Below are 15,589 nucleotides of genomic sequence, written 5' to 3' on the forward strand. Positions count from 1 at the left end.
GTTTGAAAGTGGTTTACGTGGTTTACACAAACCAGGGCTTCTCGTTTCCATTTACGGAGATAAGCTGCTCTTACTTGCCTGTCAGCTTTAAGCGCTCCTTCAAAAATGCTTCAAAATGCATTCGCTACATAGTGCAGAGCGTGTATTTTGAACAGCATTCATCTGAGGCTGGCCAGAACGATAATGAAAAGTGAGAGAGTGGTGATTATTTGAAGAGATACGGCACTTGCTTCAAAACCATGGGCTGGAAAAAAAGGGGTGGGGGGGAACAACCTGTATGGAAGCACACTTGGAAGGGGAGCTGTGCCAAGTTAAATGGATCAGTTGCTCAAGCAGGGCCAAAAGCAAATTAGCAGAAGGGCAGCCTGCAAACTTCCAAATACTTCCAGCTTGGACGCTGCCAAGTAGCAAGATTTCCCAGTTCGGCATGCTGTGTGGCTTTCCAACTGGCCTGAACGTGACCATTTGGCCGCACCAGTCTATGGTGATGGGGGGGCACCATTTGTAGAAGATCAGAACCTAAGAAGAGCCCCGCCAGATCAGACCAATGGTCCGCCTACTCCAACATCCCGTTTCACAAAGCAGCCAATAGGGTTGCCAGGTCTCTCTTCGCCACCGGCAGGAGGTTTTGGGGGCGAAGCCTGAAGAGGGCAAGGTTTGGGGAGGGAGGGGTTTCAATGCCATAGAGTCCAATGGCCAAAGTGGCCATTTTCTCCAGGTGAACTGATCTCCATTGGCTGGAGATCAGTTGTAATAGCAGGAGATCTCCAGCTAGTACCTGGTGGTTGGTAGTCAAACAAAGGCTACAAGTGCTAAACAGGAGTTCAGAATTCAAAGATAAAGCACAAGGAAAAAAAACAAGCCCAAAATCAGGCTAATGAAACACGATATTGCTATTTAGAAAAATATATTGAGAGGCTAAACTTCACAAATGACAACCGCAATTGACGAGGAAAGACCAACCGGTCTGATATTAACAAAGTACAAAAACGCGCAAGGCATTACACTGAAGTAGAACAAGGAGCGAAGCGCTCAAAGTCTTAAAAGTCCATACAAAGAAATTAATACAATAAAGCAACGGAGAAGAGACACTGCGCAATGGGCTTCCAGTAAAATCCCATTTCATAAAGAATTTTTTCAAGCTTCTAGTCCTTCCGTATGCCAAAGGATTCATTCATGAAGACAAGGAGTGTACCTTCCTACTATGTATGGACGGCTGGGTAAGACGTCTGGTGGTTGGCAACGCTAGCGGCCAACCAGTAGCTCTAGCGAGCCAACAGGGCAGGGAAGCCAAGGCTGTCCCCTGATGTTGCCCCCCAGAACCGGTATTCAGAGGTTGACTGCGTCTCAATATGGAGGTACCCTTTAGTCACTAGGGCTAGTAGCCACTGAGGGACCTCTCTCCTCCATGAATCTGGTTAATCCTCTTCTAAAGCCAGGGCAGTTTTTGGTGTCAGTGCTGAGTCCTGGCATTGTTTTGGGGATTCTCCCAAATCCTGATCTTCCTGTGCCGGCCCACCCTACTTAGCCAGAAAATGAGAGAGTGGGCCCTCTGGAACAGCCTAGTGAGGATTTGCACAGGGAGAGGGGAATCGGTGGAAATTGGTGCAACTATATATATGAATACTGGCACCGGTTTACAGCCATCCGGGTTTGTGGCCATTATCAATATGCACAGTCATGTGTTGTAAACATGGGCAATGTGTGTATTTACCACGCACATACAGCCTCGGTACCTGTCACCTGGAGTCTGAAGATCAGTTGTAATCCCAGGAGATCTCCAGCCACCACCTGGAGGTTGGCAACCTTACCAGTCAAGGCTACTGCCTTGCCTTACTGTAGAGCAAGCCCTGAGCCCCGGGGGTATCTTTTAGTCAGTTGGAAGTACTTTTTTGGTTTGCAATTTAGGAAAACACTCATTTTAAAAAACAGTGTTTTGTTTGGGAAACCAAAACTCTTATATGCTGCAATTCTGTGCCAGCAGGCAGAGGAGGAAGAGGAGAAGGAGAAGAAGAGTTGGTTTTTATATGCTGAATTTCTCTACCACTTAAGGAAGAATCAAACCGGCTTACAATCACCTTCCCCTCTCCACAACAGACACCCTGTGATGTAGGTGAGGCTGAGAGAGCTCTGAGAGAACTGTGACTGGCCCAAGATCACCCAGCTGGCTTCATGTGGAGGAGTGGGGAATTAAACCCGGTCCTCCAGATTAGAATCCATCCACCGCTCTTAACCACTACACCATGCCGGCTAACAATTAAGCAAGAGGGAAAACACTTCTCAAAATCTTATTCCTTTTTTAAAAAAATCAATAGTTTATAAACAATCAATACATCCAAATGAAAAAGATTTGGTTTTTATATGCTGACTTTTTCTACCACTTAAATGAAGAATCAAACCAGTTTACAATCTCCTTCCTCGTCGTGTCTGTTCATCCCAGTTCTTCGGAATACCCCCTCCACGTGGTCTGCCTGCCTATACATATTATCTGACAACTCCTCGTCTCTGTAGAGCTTTTTGCTTGGCTAGATTGAATGCTAACCCTTCTATGGTAATGCAGGGCAGAATTCTGAATATACCATACTCAGACAGGATCTGCCCTTGCTCTTCTGGCTCTATTGACACATTAGCCCATGCCCTTTTGGAATGCCGCTTTTACGAGGAACTTCGATCGCACTATATTTTCAACCTTTTAATATACAAATCCAATGCCTCTGTGACTGACATAATGCCTTTTTTACTAAGTGATAGGGACCCCAAGGCTACATTGTCAGTGGCAAGATTTGTTTCAGTCCTTATATCCCTCCAACACTAGATATATGCTGCTCAAGATCAATTGATCAAGGAGCTTCTAAGGGATAAAAGGAAAGGAAAGGACAATCTCCTTCCCTTCCCACAACAGACTCCCTGTGAGGTAGGTGAGGCTGAGAGAGTTCGGAAAGAACTGTGACTAGTCCAAGATCACCCAGCTGGCTTCGTGTGTAGGAGTGGGGAAACCAATCCAGTTCACCAGATTAGCCTCCGCCACTCCTGTGGAGGAGTGGGGAATCAAACCCGGTTCCCCAGATTTCCCCAGAGTCCACCTCTACAAACCACCACTCTTAACCACCACACCATGCTGGCTCATGAGTGGCAAGCATGCTTAGGAGTAAGCTGGGAAAGCAATGCACCAGGTTTTCAGGGTCAAACAGTCGTCCACCTAGGATTGCCAGGTCCCTCTCCACCATCGGTGAGAGATTTGGGGGGCAAAGCCTGTGCAGGGCGGGGTTTGGGAGGAGAGGGACTTCAATGCCATAGAGTCCAATGGCTAAAGTGGCCATTTTCTCCAGGTGAACTGATCTCTATTGGCTGGAGATCAGTTGTAATAGCAGGAGATCTTCAGCTAGTACCTGGAGGTTGGCAACCCTACGTCCACCCTTTTTCTGCTTCAACTTCACACAAATGATCACACAATCCCCTTTTGTAAGAGAGGCCGGTCTTCTTCGGCCGTCGCAGCCATCCCTTCAGACAAAGCCTTTTCCAATGCTCACCCTGCCCCGCCTTCCCCTTTCCTTGCTCCCCTCCCCATCCTCTGCCGTGTTCGGCTTGACCTACTAACTCAAGCCTTCTGTTGAAGGGTCAGATGCAAAAGTCCAACTCCCAGAAGGATCAACCACATCAAGGCACTGAAAAGGAAAGGGCGGGGGGGGAGGGAGGGGAAGAAGCAGCACCCCCCCCTCCCCGCAAGCCCTTCAAGTCTGCCAGGCCCAGATGGAGAGGAGGAAACGAGGCGAGCTTTACATTTATTTATTCTACAGCCAGATCTGAAGAGGAGCCAAGCAAATGTTAGACCAGCATATAATGAAGGCTCTGAATTGAGCTGGAGGTCCCCTCTCCCCCTTTTTTCCCCCTTCAAAAGTATCAAGTTTCTAGCCCTCTTGGTTTTAAACAGTATCACCTGGCCAGTTTGCTTTGGAATAAATCAAGGAGCAAGGCAAGATGCTGCCCGTGTAGGGCCTGAATTCTTACCGCATGTCTTGTTATATTGTAGCGTTTACACGGAGTTGACGGATTCCATAACTGCCACCCACCCTCTTACACAAGTGTCAGGGTTACCCAGGTGAGTGGTTGGTCTTATACCTTTTATCAGATTGGAATCTCTCTACATTACAATACAATCAAGTTGATCTGGATTTCCTAGCCGCTATGAAGACTCAGCCTTCCATCCTTCCGAGGTTGGTAAAATGAGTGCCCAGCTTGCTGGGGGTAAAGGGAAGATGACTGGGGAAGGCACTGGCAAACCACCCCGTAAAACAAGTCTGCCTAGTAAACGTCGGGACGTGACGTCACCCCATGGGTCAGGAATGACCCGGTGCTTGCACAGGGGACCTTTAACTTTTTTTAAAATGAGGATCCAAAGGTTGGTTGTAAATGGTCATGAATAATTTTATCTCTGTTTTGTTTGAGTTTATGACCGTTTGTCAGTGTGTTTTCTGGTGTGTGTATTTGTGCTGAACTGGCGATGTGGTATTTTAGACTGCTTAGTGTTTGTAACAAATGCCTAATAAAGATTCCACGGCGGTGAAATCAATGAGCAAAATTTAAGTTGGTGTGTCTTGGAAGGGCATTTGGGGGGGGGGGGTTGAAAGAAACAAAATTGGGAGTGGGGGGGACACTATGCTTGTGTAAGCCCCACCCAAGAACCGGTAGCATAATACTGAAAGCAAACTAATGAACCTCATAGTCGACAATTTCTGACAGCCTGCACCTTGTTTCAACAGTGGCTTGGCTCTCTAGGTGTTTCCATTGAGGCCAAGCACAATTTTTTCACCTCCAGCATGGGGTAGTGGTTAAGAACGGTGGACTCTAATCTGGAGGACCGGGTTAGATTCTCCACTCCTCCACATGAGCGGCGGACTCTAATCTGGTGAACTGGGTTGGTTTCCCCACTCCTACCCACGACGCCTGCTGGTTGACCTTGGGCTAGTCACAGTTCTCTCAGAACTCTTTCAGCCTCACCTACCTCACAAGGTGTCTGTTGTGTGGAGAGGAAAGGAAGAAGATTGTAAGCCGGTTTGATTCTTACTTAAGCGGGAGAGAAAGTCGGCATGTAAAAACCAACTCTTCTTCTTATTATTTAAAAAAGAGAATACTTTTATCTAGTGCTTGTGAACATGTACCTTATCTCCATGTACATGGAGCATTATCTCCATGCTCCATGTACATTATCGTTTATAAATGTTACGACACACAATAGGTCAATATCGTCCCCCATATTACAGAAGGGGAGCTGAGACTTTCTTAAAGCCGCTGAGTCCAAAATAGAGGTGACGGGAAGAAGGGGCTTCAAAATTCAGCACTCTATTCAGTTCTGGCTGCCATGACATCCCCTCGACCTTCCACAAATCAGTTTTATAAACTCTTGTGACAGATCATCTGCTTTGCTTGCAGAAGATCCCTGGTCGGCATCTCACAAATGCTCCCTCTACTGGCAAAATAATAATAATGATTAACACTCGATCCCTCTACCATTTTCAGTTTTTCCAGGGAAGCCTTTCCATAGAAACAGAAAGAGGCTTAAGCGACACACAGCCTACACTGGTGGCATAAAGTTAAAAGATAAAATTCACCCCTCCAAGGGTGGAACTCCCTGCCCCAGGATGTGGGGATGGCTGCCAGATTGGAAGATTTTAAGAGGGGAGTGGTCATAGTCATGGAGGAAGAAGAGTTGGTTTTTATATGCCGACTTTCTCTACCACTTAATGGAGACTCAAACCGGCTTACAATCACCTTCCCTTCCCCTCCCCACAACAGACACCCTGTGAGGCAGGTGGGGCTGAGAGAGCTCTAAGAGAGCTGTGACTAGCCCAAGGTCACCCAGCTGGCTTTGTGTGTATGAGTGGGGAAAGAAATCCAGTTCACCAGATTAGCCTCCGCCGCTCACGTGGAGAAGCGGGGAATCAAACCCGGTTCTCCAGATCAGACGTCACCATTCCAAACCACTGCTCTTAACCACCACACCACGCTGGCTCTCCATGGCTACTAGGAGAGGGCTATCCATGGCTGACCCTAGAAGCTAAAGTGACTAAACTGAAGCTATCGTATTTTGGTCACGTCATGAGAAGACAAAGAGTCACTGGAAAAGACCGTCATGCTAGGAAAAGTTGAGGGCAGCAGGAAAAGAGGAAGACCCAACAAGAGATGGATTGACTCAATAAAGGAAGCCACAGCCTTCAATTTGCAAGATCTGAACAAGGCTGTCAAAGATAGGACATTTTGGAGGACTTTCATTGATAGGGTCGCCATGAGTTGGAAGCGACTTGACGGCACTTAACACACACACATCCATGGCTACTAGTCAAAATGAATACAGGTCATGATGCATACCTATTCACTACAGTAACAGAGGAGCATGCCTATTATATCAAGTGCTGTGAAACCCAGGCAGGATGGTGCTGCTGCAGTTGTCTTGTTTGCGGGCTTCCTAGAGGCACCTGGCTACCGCGTGAACAGAATGCTGGATTTGATGGGCCTCGGTCTGATCCAGCATGGCTTTTCTTATTTTCTTATCATGACAACACCCTTGGCGTGTCGATGGTGAAAACCTTACCTACTTTACGCTGGATGTTAGGAGGGGGAAGCAACCACAAGCGGCTGGGGCCTCCTGTTCAGCTGAATAGAGCAGCCCCGCAGAGCCCACGCAAGGCTGAGGTGCTGACATACTCAGATGATTCCCCAGATGGGGGGGGGGGAGGAAATAGGACAGGATAAAATAGCCAAAAGAGATAAAAAGCCAGCCTAATGTGGCCTGAGCGTGTTCCAGGAGGCATAAAATGTGGAGCGCAGCTTTAAAGGGGAGAAGTTTGCCAGCGCAAGCTATTGAGAGTTCATAGAATGCCTAAGGGGAGAGATTTAGAGGGCAGGGGGGAATTTCCAAGTTGTTCCCTCTTCCCGTGATTCCTCAGGGCCCCTCAACTTTTCCGTTTGCGACCAGAAGTGCCAAAGACGCCATTGTGTGTCGCTCTAGTCATCTTCTGCTTCTACGTCCACGTTGACTTGTCCGCTGAGAAAAAGGAAGCCCCAGGGCCGAGGCTACCATTGAGGCTAACCAGGCGGTCGCCTAGGGCACAGACCTCAGAGGGGCGCAGAACTGGCCTGAGGTGCACAGTGTTAAACAGATTAGTTTCTTGGGGGAAATGCAACAGACAATTTTTTATTTTTTATTTTAAGGTAAGTACCACAACAGTGGGTTATAGATCAAATCAAGCCTGAATTGACCCTAGAAGCTAAAATGACTAAACTGAGGCTGTCATATTTTGGTCACATTATGAGAAGGCAAGAGTCACTAGAAAAGACGGTCATGCTAGGAAAAGTTGAGGGCAGCAGGAAAAGAGGAAGACCCAACAAGAGATGGATGGACTCAATAAAGGAAGTCACAGCCTTCAATTTGCAAGACCTGGGCAAGGCTGTCAAAGATAGGACATTTTGGAGGACTTTCATTCACAGGGTCGCCATGAGTCAGAAGCGACTTGATGGCACTTAACACACACACAATCCACAACAGTGCTATAGAAAATAATTAATTGTAATGTCTTATAAAACATTTTGTAGGAATGCATCAGGCTTTTTTTTCTACAAGACATCTTTTTTTGAAAATTGGTTAGCAATGGGGGGGCACAAGTAGTTAGCCTTGCCTAGGGCACAAAAAAGACTGGCACGGGCCCTGGGTAGCCCTCACGGTTCTAGGACGCTTCCAGGGCGCATGGCCCCACAGCTGCCCCCATAGGAACAGAATTGTATAGCAATTCCAGAAATCAATTCTGATTTTTGAGGCAAGGCTCTGCAGAGTCTCAGGCAGAGAAAGGTCTTTCCCCACATCTGCTGACAGAAGGGTTGCCAGGTCCCTCTTCACCACCAGTGGGAGGTTTTTGGGGTTGAGCCTGAGGAGGGTAGGATTTGGAGAGGGGAGGGACTTCAATGCCATAGAGTCCAATGGCCAAAGGGGCCATTTTCTCCTAGGGAACTGATCTCTATTGGCTGGAGATCAGTTGTAATAGCAGGAGATCTCCAGCAGCCACCTGGAGGCTGGCAACCCTAGCTGACAGATACCCTTTAACTGGAGATGCCCATAGCTGTAGAGCACACAGGACAGCTCTCACACTGCCAATCCTACAGAGTCTACCACCAGTCACGGTCAACCTCAGCCCCCAAATCATGCCCTCTCATGCCAATTTTCTCTACCTCTTAAGGAAGAATCAAACCGGTTTACAATCTCCTTCCCTTCCTCTCCCCACAACAGACACCTTGTGAGGCAGGTGAGGCAGAGAGAGCTCTAAGAGAACTGTGACTAGCCCAAGGTCACCCAGCTGGCTCCATGTGGAGGAGTGGGGAATCAAACACGGCTCTCCAGATTAAGAGTCCATCGTTCATAACCACTACGCCACGCTGGCTCTAAAGTCTGCCTTTAACTAAACCCCTCCAAGGGTTAACAATGACTAAAGCTTTGTGTGCAAAGTGCTGTCGTTGCAGCTGACCCTGTAAGATTTTCAAGGCAAGTGATGCTCACAGGTGGTTTGCCATTGCCGACCTCTGCAGAGCAACCCTGGACTTCTCTGCTGGCCTCTCATCCAAGTACTAACCGGGATAAACCCTGGTTAGCTTCTGAGATCCAGCTCAGGGCTACTGAAGCTTTAGTAGATGGATTTTTTCATTTCAATGCCCCTCCGCCCTTCTCCGCGAATGCACTTCCTATGTACGTTGTCTTCTGGTTACACTAAAACATAGCACGAGAAACTGGCTTCGGGAGAGTAACTTGGGAGGACTTCTGTCCCACTCTTAGCACACCTCTGCTGCAAGATAGTCCTGATAGCAGAATTACTTCTTTGCTTTTTTCCTTTCTCCTTTCCCCTGATCTGAAATGCCACCTACTGGCTAGTCCAGAGGTGGAGCAAAATCAATCAAAGCAGCTAACCAGAATAATTGTAATAAAAGGCAACGGTTGTCCTCTGGGCAAGCATCGGGTCATTCCTGACCTACGGGGTGACGTCACATCACAATGTTTACTTGGCAGACTAAGTTTTACAGGGTGATTTGCCATTGCCTTCCCCAGTCGACTACACTTTACCCCCAGCAAGCTGGGTACTTATTTTACCGACCTCAGAAGGATGGAAGGCTGAGTCAACCTTGAGCTGGGTACCTGAAACCGACTTCTGTCGGGATCGAACTCCGGTCGTGAGCGGAGCTTCGACTGCAGTACTGCAGCTTACCACTCTGCGCCACAGGGCTCCTTGACTGAATAAGTGAAACATTGGGTGAAAACGCATGGTCGCTTTATCCTCCTTTAATCCCTGTTTTAGCCAGGAGTGAATGCACATTAGGCGAAACGCATGTGTTCGAGCCTGGCTGAATCCTGGCTGAAACAGGGATTAAAGGAGGATAAAACGACCATGCGTTTTCGCCCATTATGTAAAAAGAAATCAGACTTCAGGAATACATTTGTGCAAGAGCAAGCCCTAGCGACTGCACTGGATCATAGTTCAAGAGGTATCAGAAAAACTGTAGTATGAATACCACTGAGTGGTTCACAAGCACCGGGGCCAAGCACCATTTCGAGGGTTGCCAGCAGCCTCCAGGCAGGGCCTGGCCTTCTGGAATTACAACGGATCTCCATACTACAGAGATCAGTTCCCTTGTAGTAAATGGCAGCTTCAGAGGGCAGATTTTGTGGCGCAGAGTGGTAAGCTGCAGTACTGCAGTCCAAACTCTGCTCACGACCTGAGTTTGATCCCAACGGAAGTTGGGCTCAAGGTTGACTCAGCCTTCCATCCTTCTGAGGTTGGTCAAATGAATACCCGGCTTGCTGGGGGTAAAGGGAAGATGACTGGGGAAGGCACTGGCAAACCACCCCGTAAACAGAGTCTGCCTAGTAAACATCAGAATGTGACGTCACCCCATGGGTCAGGAATGACCTGGTGCTTGCACAGGGGACCTGTGTGTGTGTGTGTGTGTGTGTGCGTGTGTGTGTGTGTGTGTGTGTGTGTGAAGTGCCGTCAAGTCGCTTCCAACTCATGGCGACCCTCTGATCAATGTCCTCCAAAGTGTCCTATCCTTAACAGCCTTGCTCAGATCTTGCAAATTGAGGGCCGTGGCTTCCTTTATAGAGTCAATCCATCTCTTGTTGGGTCTTCCTCTTTTCCTGCTGCCTTCCACTTCTCCCAGCATGATTGTCCCTTCCAGTGACTCCTGTCTTCTCATAATATGTCCAAAGTACGACAGCCTCAGTTTAGTCATTTTAATCTAGGGTCAGTTCGGGCTTGATTTGATCTAAAACCCACTGATTTGTTATTTTGGCGGTCCAGGGTATCCGTAACACTCTCCTCCTTTACCTTTTTTATGGAGTCTAGGAGAGATGGTGGAAGCTTTAGAGACTGACATCACATTCCCGCTGAGCTCCCTCCCCTCACCAAACTCCACCCACCCCAGGCTCCACTCCCAAATCTGAAAGACTTTTCCAAGGTAGAGAACTCTAATCATTTCTCAGGGCAGGGACAAACATAGAAAGGGGGGATTCCCTGTAGCTGTACATGGGTTTGTTGACACATGATGCTTTCCCAACATGGAAAATACTTTGAAAGGAAAACTGTGAAACATGCATCTCACATGGGACAATTATGGTTGCTGCTTTCTAAATAGGCGCACACTACAGCGCAATAAATGTGAAATAGTCAACTGTGATCCACATACAGTTTTCATACAGAAATGCTAGCTAAGGAATTCGTCACATTTGAAGGTCTCTGAGGGTAGCGTCACACATGCATGTACATCAATCTATTGCTTATTTTTATTGCATATTATGTCACTTTATTTCTATGTCACTTTTTTCCTCGACAGAGGAATCAAGGGGGTTTATACAACATTCTTCCTTCTTCCCTTTTATCTTGGCATGGGTGGCTCCAGAGGTTCAAAGTGTGGACCTAAACAGCCTAGGACAAGGGGACCTGAAGGACCGCCTCCTCCCACTTCCACCTGCCCACAAATTAAGATCAGCACATTATACCCTACTTCTGAGGCATGGGGGGTAGGGAGCAGAGAAAGAGCCTTTTCAGTGATGGCACCCGGTCAGGTGGAATGCTCTCATCACTGACTTCACCTGGGGCCAAGTCTACCATCTGTCAGGTGACAAGGTCATCATTCACCTGGGCTAAGAAATAATTTTGATAGCACTGTTTCTCCCCCCCTGTAGCTATGATCTACTGCATTTTATTATTGTGTGATGTTTTATATCCCCTGTTTTCATTGGTCAGGTGGAATGCTCTCATCACTGACTTCACCTGGGGCCAAGTCTACCATCTGTCAGATGACAACATCATCATTCACCTGGGTTTCCTGTTAGCATGTTGCTGTGGCCATTGCTGGAAAAACTCTCTGTAGGGTGATAAATCATTTTTTGGCACAGTTTTTCCCCCTGTAGCTATGATCTACTGTGTTTTATTATTGTGTGGCGTTTTATAATCCCTATTTTCATCTTTCTTTCTTTCTAATTCCTTTTATTGTTTTACCAATGCTTTTATTTGACCGTAAGCCCTTTTAAACATCACACATCAGGGAAACCCATGCAAACCAGTTCAACTGAAGCCCTTTTGCCCTGATCCATACACTCATTGGGTGGGGGGAATTTAGCATAAGCCATTCTCCCCCACCCCGATTGAAGAGAGGCCTGATTCACATGATCTTCCCTTCCTCCTTTTCTTTTATAAGGGGAAGAGTCATATGCACCAAACCTCCATGCGGTCAGATATTTACATGAAACGCCCAGGTCCCAAGGAAGATTATCTGTGCAGCGGGCTCACTCCGTTCCTCCCACTTACCATTCCAACTCAGCTGGGAAATATGTGAACCAAGGCACTGTCTGAGAAGGGCTATGCACCGTTGTTGTAAAATCATTTAAAATACTTCTTCACTGCTTTTCGATGGCATGGTTGCCATCGGTGGTTCATGACCTATGGTTTCAAAGGATACTCACATAAGAGAACCCCAGCACATAAAAGAGCCCAAGAAAAGCTGAGGACAACCCAAGCCCACCAGACAGCATTATGTTCCAGTCATATCAGGTGCTCGTCTGTCTTATGGTTTTGAGACCTACAATCGTCCACCGACGCAAGCAAGTCCCCACTGGATGTTGCAGTCATTCAACATGCCTGAATCAGTTCAAACCGTGTGCCTTTGACCTCTACTGAATAACCACAGCTGGCTCCCATGTATCTTGGACAGAAGAAGGCTTCTAGCTCAGACAGTGCCACTTCCTGGCAGGGAGGGGACGTGGCTCAGTGGTAGAGTGCATGAGTTGCACGCAGACGGTCCCCGGCAACTCCATCTAAAGGACCTCTTTCTTGCACTGAGATTTATCACAGAGCGGACAATTGTGAGTTAGACAGATGAATGAGCCGGCTCAATATATAGTACCTTTGTACACTCAAGATGCTGCTAATTCAGCACATCATCTGGCCAGCCCATAACTCACTGGTGAACTCATGCTGTGCATGCAAAAGATCCTCCTGAAGAAGACTAAGACGACGATGAAGAAGAGTTGGTTTTTATATGCCGACTTTCTCTACCACATAAGGGATAATCAAACTGGCTTAATGATCACCTTCCCTTCCCCTCCCCACAACAGACACCCTGAGGTGAGGTAGGTGGGGCTGAGAGAGCTCTAGGAGCTGTGACTAGCCCAAGATCACCCAGCTGGCTTCATGTGGAGGAGTGGGGAAACCAACCCGGTTCACCAGATTAGAGTCCAGCGCTACTAACCCCTACACCACGCTGGCTACTAGGTGGAGCTGACAATCTTGCACAAGGTGGACCAGTGGTCTGACTCCATGTAAGGCAAACGTCCACAAGGATGAAGCCTGGAGACTTACTTAATAAACGACCCCTTGGGCTGTGAACACAAAGGGAGAACGAGAGAGAGGGGCCATTTATGCTTGGTAATTAGCATCGCGTTCCAGGCTGAATTGCCCCGCGTATTTTTTTTTTTTTAGTTTTTCACGGTGAACCTTCTCAGGAAGCGACTGTGAAGCCGGCACATGCCTGCTTCCTATTACTTGGCCATTTATGCATGGGAGGTTTTGCCTTGGATTTGCCGCTCCCTAGATGCACATTTCCCCCATCTGAATTCTCAAAACTCTGCATGGGGGCTTACTGTTGCGTTTTGAGAATTTGGATGGGGGAAATGTGCATCTAGAGAGCGGCAAATCCAAGGCAAAACCTCCCCTGCACAAATGGCCCTTGAGAGCCCCTTTAACGAGACCTTTGGCGCTTGTTCCGCCCTCGTGACGAAGAATCCCCTCAAGGAAATGTGCAAAATCACAGCTGCGCGTTAGCCAGGCAACCGGCGATTGCTAAAGGCTCTGCAAACAAGAAGCAGGCGAGTGGGGGGGGGTAGAATTCTCCTTCTGCGTTGGGACCCCGAACAGTCGTTTTAAAGGTGGCAATTAAAAAAAAAAAGAGCTTTGAGCGAGCTTCAAAATTGACCCTGCGTAAATGTCCAGAGCCCTGACCTGGATGGCCCAGGCGAGCCTGATCTCATCAGATCTCGGAAGCTAAGCAGGGTCAGCCCTGGTTAGTATTTGGATGGGAGACCACCAAGGAACACCAGGGTTGCTGTGCAGAGGAAGGCACTGGCAAACCACCTCTGTAAGGCCATTTATTCATGGGAGGTTTTGCCTTGGATTTGCCACTCTCTGGATGCACGTTTTCCCCATCCAAAATCTCAGAACTCAACAATAAGCCCCCATGCAGAGCTTTGAGAATTCAGATGGGGAAAATGTGCACCTACAGAGCAGCAAATCCAAGGCAAAACCTCCCGTGCATCAATGGCCTTAGTCTCTTGCCATGAAAACCCCAAAAAGAATTCAGATGGGGAAAATGTGCACCTACAGAGCAGCAAATCCAAGGCGAAACCTCCCGTGCATCAATGGCCTTAGTCTCTTGCCATGAAAACCCCAAAAAGAATTCAGATGGGGAAAATGTGCACCTACAGAGCAGCAAATGCAAGGCAAAACCTCCCATGCGTCAATGGCCTTAGTCTCTTGCCATGAAAACCCCAAAAAGAATTCAGATGGGGAAAATGTGCACCTACAGAGCAGCAAATCCAAGGCAAAACCTCCCGTGCGTAAGTGGCCTTAGTCTCTTGCCATGAAAACCCCAAAAAGAATTCAGATGGGGAAAATGTGCACCTACAGAGCAGCAAATCCAAGGCGAAACCTCCCGTGCGTCAATGGCCTTAGTCTCTTGCCATGAAAACCCCAAAAAGTGGTCGCCATCGGTCGGCTGCGACTTGACGGCACTTTACACACACACACACACACACACACACACACACAAATGGCCAGAGAGTTGCTGGCGGCGTCCCCGCGCGTCGTGAACCCGCCAGCCCCTGCCCATCGGGGAAGGTTTGGGACTCACCGCCGATTCGTGAAGCCGTTGCCGGAGGGCCCGCCGGAGCTCGCCTCGGGGTAGTTGTGGGGCAGGGCCGAGGCGGGGAACGGGTAGAGGAAGCCCGTCCCGAAGGCGCGCCCCCAAAAGCCGCCGCAGCAGCAGCACCAGGAGAGGAAGAGGGCCAGGTACATCTTGGGGGAGCCTTTGGAGAGGCGCGTCGGGACGCGGCGAGCCGGACGCGCGACTTCGACGGGGACCTCTCCAAAAACCGGCCGCTCACCGACGCATCTCCGGGCCGAGGAAGACCCCAGAAGGGTTGGGGTTGGGGTTGGGGGTCCGAGGCAGGAGAAACACCCCACCTGGACTCTGGGTTGCTCACGGGGAGGCGGCCAGGACTCTCTGCCCAAAGGCACCCGACGGCCGGCGCTGCCTCCGTGCGCCCTGGGCGCACAGGCGGCTTGCGGGTGCCTTTTCAAATCGGAGCTGGGTCGGTGCGGCGGCTCCCCTCCGAAAGGGGGCGGGGGATGGGTGGGTAGGGGGGTGGGTGGGGGGTGCCGGGTTAACCCCTTCCCGGGCGTCGCTTGGAACCGGCGGCGAGAAGCGAGGTTTTAACAGCCAGGCTGGGATCTCGCAGGAAAGGATGGGGAAGCTGTAACTGCTTCTCCAACCCCCCACCCCCCAACCCCTTCTTCCTCTGTCAGATCGGGTTGCGGAGAGAAAGGGCTGCGGTTGTACCCGAAATTCCACCGCAGAGTTCAGTGGAACAGAAGAAGAGTTGGTTTTTATGTGCCGACTTTCTCTACCGCTTAAGGGAGGCTCAAACCAGCTTGCAGTCACCTCCCCCTCCCCACAACAGACACCCTCTGTGAGGTAGGTAGGGCTAAGAGAGCTCTAATAGAGCTGCAACTTGCCCAAGGTCACCCAGCTGGCTTCATGTAGAGGAGTGGGGAAACAAACCCAGTTCACCAGAGTAGCCTCCACCGCTCATGTGGAGGAATGGGGAATCAAACACGTTTCTCCAGCACCCCTCCAAACTGCTGGAAAATCTGCCCTTCAAGGACGGTGTCACTTGCCTGCACATTGAGAGGGGGAACTGACCACAAAGTCGGATAGATAGACAGGACAGGGGGAGGTCATCTCTAGTTACACCTTGCCCTCATTTCCTGCCCCTTTG

The 15,589-nt window shown here is 49.0% G+C and overlaps 1 protein-coding gene across 5 annotated transcripts in view; it reads right to left on the bottom strand.

Annotated features, from left to right (window-relative positions):
- Positions 1-14,606, bottom strand: part of COL26A1 (collagen type XXVI alpha 1 chain) — a 137,975-nt gene extending 123,369 nt beyond the window's left edge. For all 5 annotated transcript variants that reach the window (XM_056865432.1, XM_056865435.1, XM_056865434.1 and 2 more), the window contains exon 1: positions 14,443-14,606. In XM_056865432.1, the coding sequence (XP_056721410.1) occupies positions 14,443-14,606 (164 nt within the window). The remainder of the gene's footprint in view (positions 1-14,442) is intronic.
- Between the last annotated feature and the right edge of the window lie 983 nt (positions 14,607-15,589).

The sequence above is a fragment of the Euleptes europaea genome, chromosome 19 (genome assembly GCF_029931775.1).
Source record: "Euleptes europaea isolate rEulEur1 chromosome 19, rEulEur1.hap1, whole genome shotgun sequence".
Classification (NCBI taxonomy): Eukaryota; Metazoa; Chordata; class Lepidosauria; order Squamata; family Sphaerodactylidae; genus Euleptes; species Euleptes europaea.